This window comes from Pogona vitticeps, chromosome 2, assembly GCF_051106095.1.
Source record: "Pogona vitticeps strain Pit_001003342236 chromosome 2, PviZW2.1, whole genome shotgun sequence".
NCBI lineage: Eukaryota > Metazoa > Chordata > Lepidosauria > Squamata > Agamidae > Pogona > Pogona vitticeps.
Window position 1 is genome coordinate 3,839,125 of NC_135784.1, and position 4,632 is coordinate 3,843,756.

The following is a 4,632-nucleotide window of genomic DNA, read 5'->3' on the forward strand; positions in this document are numbered from 1 at the left end:
ATCTGAGTCTCACATGCCGTGTTTACAGTATAGTGGCAGATGGGATTTGATTTACAAGCCATGGTCGCTGTGTTTGGATACAAATCCATGTGCTGTATTTATGCCATGCTGACAGCTTAAATAGTTGCAGCTTGGGTTGCACTTTGCTCAAGGGCTGAATTAGTGCTGGTAATTGTTTTATGAAGGCAGATGTGTGAGCAAGCAGATACACACTGCTAAATAAAGGACAAGAGAAACTTCTCTGGCGTGAGCTTCAGAGCAAAGCAGGGAAGGTTGTAAATTATTGTGACTGGAGAAGACTCCTATGCAGAAAGCTCAGGCTAAAGTGATGCAAGGAGAGATTCTGCCAGTGGCTTAAGAGTTCTAAGGAACAAGCATTGTGCTGTTTAAAAAGTGCCAGCTCGATTCACTCAGGTGACAGAGTGGCAAAATTGTTTTGAGTGTAGCAGGAGTCTATAAGGAGCAGCCAGGATAATAAAAGGAATTTAAAAGTAATTAAATAAAGTTAAAAAAGGAAAATTTCCTACCCCAAGCCAGAGCCAAAAGGATTTCCTGAAGGGAAAGTAGGATTAGTCAAAGCTGACAGTTTAATTGTTTTATTGCTCCTCCCGTGCTTCGGCCAAGGCTGCAGGGAGGGAGAGAGAGAGAAAAAAAGGAAAAATGGCTTTTAGCAGTCGGTTTTCACTGCCTGAATTATCAGTGGTTAAGGAGATTTTGGAAGCAGTGGAACACTGGGAAGTAGATAACCCAGAGGATGAAGAAGATGCCCAAAGATTAATGGAAGCAAATCCAGAAGTTGTTAAACCTAAAGTTAAGCCGAGAAGGGCACAGCAGTACACTGGGGCGGAACAAGTTCCAACTCAGCAGGATCTGCTAACAGAGAAAATTCTTGCTAATGACCAGAGGTAGTCAGGAGCAGCAATGGCAGAGGCCAGCAGCAGTCCAGTAGATGCAAAGGAGATAAGTTTCAGGTTACAAGAACAGCTTACCCTGATGATGGCAGACTTCATGGAGAGCCAGAAACAATGGGTGAATGCACACACAGCTAGTGAACTTCAAGCAAGAAGATACCATGAATTGAAACTACAGATTCTACAGAGTAAAACTGCTGAGAGAGAGCAGGCCAGAGGTTCCTTAGGGAACATGGATAGTGTAAACCTGACTTGTGAACAGGAAGATGATGGATTTATTTCCTTCAAGCAAAGTGAACCTACCACCAGAGTAAGGCCTATTCCAGAAGTGCTTAGAAGGCAGAGTCAATACGAAACCAAGAAAACAGTGGTTCCCGAACCAAGACAGTCTTTCGCTGGAGAGCGAAGAAACATGGGCACTAGCCAGATTAGGCCACCCTTGACTTGTTTCCATTGCGGAGGAGCCCATTTAAAAAGGGATTGTCCACGACTGGCGGGATCAACTAATCAAGAGGGGAAGCCAGTTGGCAAAACCCCGTTACCTGCCCCACGGAGATTTCAGCAGACACCCTTACCAGCACCAAGGAAATTCCAGCAGGCACCCATACCCACTCCACGGAAATTGAAGCCAACGACCCCTAAAGTGGATTATCTCAGTGCAACACCACTAGAAATACCAGAAGAAATACCAGAAGAACCGCAAGTCATTAATCAACCAAGGATTGTGCCAAGGATAATGGGCTTACGAGTAGCTCAAGTCTCTACAACAGTAAACCAACAGACATCCTCAGGGGAGAAATTTTTGGTTATAGATCCCAGTAGCATCCTACCAGAAGAACAGTTTTATTGGTCACTGAAAAGTTTTTCGGAACCGGTAACCCTACATTTTTCTACGGGAGATTTGACCATAAACGCCTCTAGGGATACCGCCGCAGATATCTTGTCAATCAACAAACAGTTTGTAGATTCGGAACTAATCTTAAATAACCTGAGATGTCCAGTAAAAACTTATGGATCTGGAGAAATAATCGAGAGATTCGTACCATTAGTCTACGTGCAAATTAGCTACAAAAATTGGAAAGGCGCAAAATATCTATTAGTGCATGAAGGTAAACCCGATTTCTTGATAGGCAACGACTTGGCGTTTCTTAATCACCAACATACTGAAAAATCCACGTCAATACAAGCTGTAACAAGGTCTCAAAGCAAAACAATGCAACATGTACCAACTGAAGAAGACTCGGAGGATGACTCAGAGGGACAATTAGCACAGCTGCAGCAGCACCTTGAGAACGAACTAGATAGTACAACCAAAACAAAAACGGAACCAGAGGATCTACCTGTAACAATGGGATCCGAAGTATTCAAACAGAAGCAGATGGAAGACCCTACTTTGGATTCTTTGAGGTCTCAAGCCGACAGTTACGCGGTACAACCGGTAAAACAAAAAGTAACCTTTTTGTGGGGGGGAAATGGATTGTTATACCGGGAATATTCCCCAAAATTGAACAAACAGGCGGAACCAGTACAACTAGTGATTCCACAGAAGTACAGAGAAAGAATTCTGCAACTTGCCCACGATAGTCCAAGTAGCGGACATCTTGGAATCCAAAAAACATTGAGCCGGATTTCACAACATTTTTATTGGCCCGGAATTTCTAAAACCATCAAGGACTACGTTAGTACCTGTGATTACTGTCAAAGAACTGGGAGACAGACCGACTGTACAAAAGCTAATATGCAACTAACCGAAATTCCCGATCAAGTGTTGCAATTTCTTCAAATGGACGTACTAGGACTTTTTGTACCCACGAAGTCGAAGAAAAAATACATAATATCATTCATCTGTCAAGCCAGCAGATGGATCGAGGCATATGCCATCAGCAATCTGTCAGCCCAAACTATTGCTAGCGTTGTAGTGGATTTATGCTCTAGAATAGGGGTACCAGCTCAAATTATTTGCGATCAAGCCGGTGCTTTCAAAAGCGAATTGATGAGTCGAATTTGTGAGATCAGCGGAATTAAATTAAACTTTAGCATTCCTTATCATCCAGAATCTCACGGAATGGTGGAAAGAGGACAACAAACCTTGTTGAGGATGATTAAAACCCTAGTCCAAGAATATGGGAACATTTGGGACAAACTATTCCCTTTTGTTTTGTTTGCGTACAGAAGTGCACCTCATGTTTCTCTGGGAGGTTTTTCGCCGAGTGAAGTAGTGTTTGGGAAAAACCTACAAGGACCATTAGATCTACTGCGATCAGACTGGGAAGGTGTGGTCAGAAGTAGCACGGTTCCAGTCGCGGATTTTGTCCAGAAACTACAAGAAAAACTTCTAGCAGTGCAAGAATTGGCAAGAGACAATTTGTTGAAAGCCCAAACAAAACAAAAATACTATCATGACAAGAAGGCCCGTCACCAAGAGTTTGAAGTGGGTGATATGGTACTTGTACTAAACCCGCTCAGACCTTCAAAATTGGAAGTAGTTTGGGAAGGTCCAGGGGAAATCATACAAAAAGTGGGAAATGTGAATTATCTTGTGAAAATGTTAAATTCATCCAAGAAACCAGTAATGTATCATGTAAATAGTTTAAAAATGTATAGAAACAGATCTGCAAATAATTCTAATTGTAACAATGTGGGGAGAAAAATCGAACATAATGTAACAGATCGTTGAAAAATTGTATGCTGATATAATATGGTTACCTTGAATTTCTGTTTAAAATTAATTAACTTGTTTTCTATTTCTGTATTTTTCATAGAGATGTACTTAGCTATGAGTAAAGAGATATTACTTTGATAAACTTAATACTTGGTTAAGATAATTGTAAGTTCACATATAGTCTTGTTAACCTTTCATAATCAAATATTAAGTTAATAACAAAATAAGAACTTTAATAGTCCTATATTTTGTATCTTTGGGGGGGGCGTGTCATGAATTTGATTATGAAAATAGAATAGAGTTGTATTTCATAGGATTTATTTCAGAGCTGCAACGAAAAAGCTAGAAATCTGCTTGTGTCCAGGTGCTAATTAGAGAGAAAAATGTACAAGGTCACTTCTTCGCCAATTAAAGAAAAAAAAGAGTTAAGAAGAGCAAGCTGACCCTTATCTTATCTCAACTCCGATGGACAAGGACACAACGGCTTAATTTAAGAAAGATGGGTGAAGAGAGAAGGAGAAGGACGGAGAAGAGAGATGGGGGAAGAGTTTGCTTTCACGACAGCCAGAGACGACACATGGAGAGAGATGCGTCTGGCAGAACTTTAATCAGAAGACTGTGTAAGAATGTTAGTTTAAGATATAGCTAGACTGTTTATTGTTTTCACTTTATAGAGGAAATGACTGGTGGCTAAGGCTGGGGGTTATTTTGGAAATACTGAATGACGTTAAAATGAGCTTGTTGAAATGGTATCTTTTGTAATAAAATATAAAAAGACAAATTGTCTGTAAGCTGTCTCCTTATTTAGACCAAGCTACTGTAGTAAATTGGATATTTTTGAACTAAGATTGTTTTGATCTGGCCACATTACGCTACCAAATTAGGGTCCTAAATTAATGAAAGGAAGATTAGATCTTCCAGAGCTCCTAGACATTGTTTATTTAAAATCGAGACAGACTTGGGTGAAGGAGTGAGAAGTCGCCTAGAGCAAAATTAGAGGACCCGATTTTGCAGGCAATAGGGACTGATCATTCTGAATCCCTCTCTGTCTCGTGTAAA

General features: G+C 40.7%; 1 protein-coding gene across 1 annotated transcript in view; it reads left to right on the forward strand.

Annotated features, from left to right (window-relative positions):
• The window catches only part of LOC144587192 (uncharacterized), a 4,637-nt gene extending 680 nt beyond the window's left edge, over positions 1 to 3,957 (forward strand). The window contains exon 1 of the mRNA XM_078386906.1: positions 1 to 3,957. This exon is cut by the window's left edge and continues 680 nt beyond it. Coding sequence (XP_078243032.1) covers positions 922 to 3,588 — 2,667 coding nt within the window. The 5' untranslated portion in view covers positions 1 to 921 and the 3' untranslated portion in view covers positions 3,589 to 3,957.
• Positions 3,958 to 4,632: the final 675 nt, after the last annotated feature.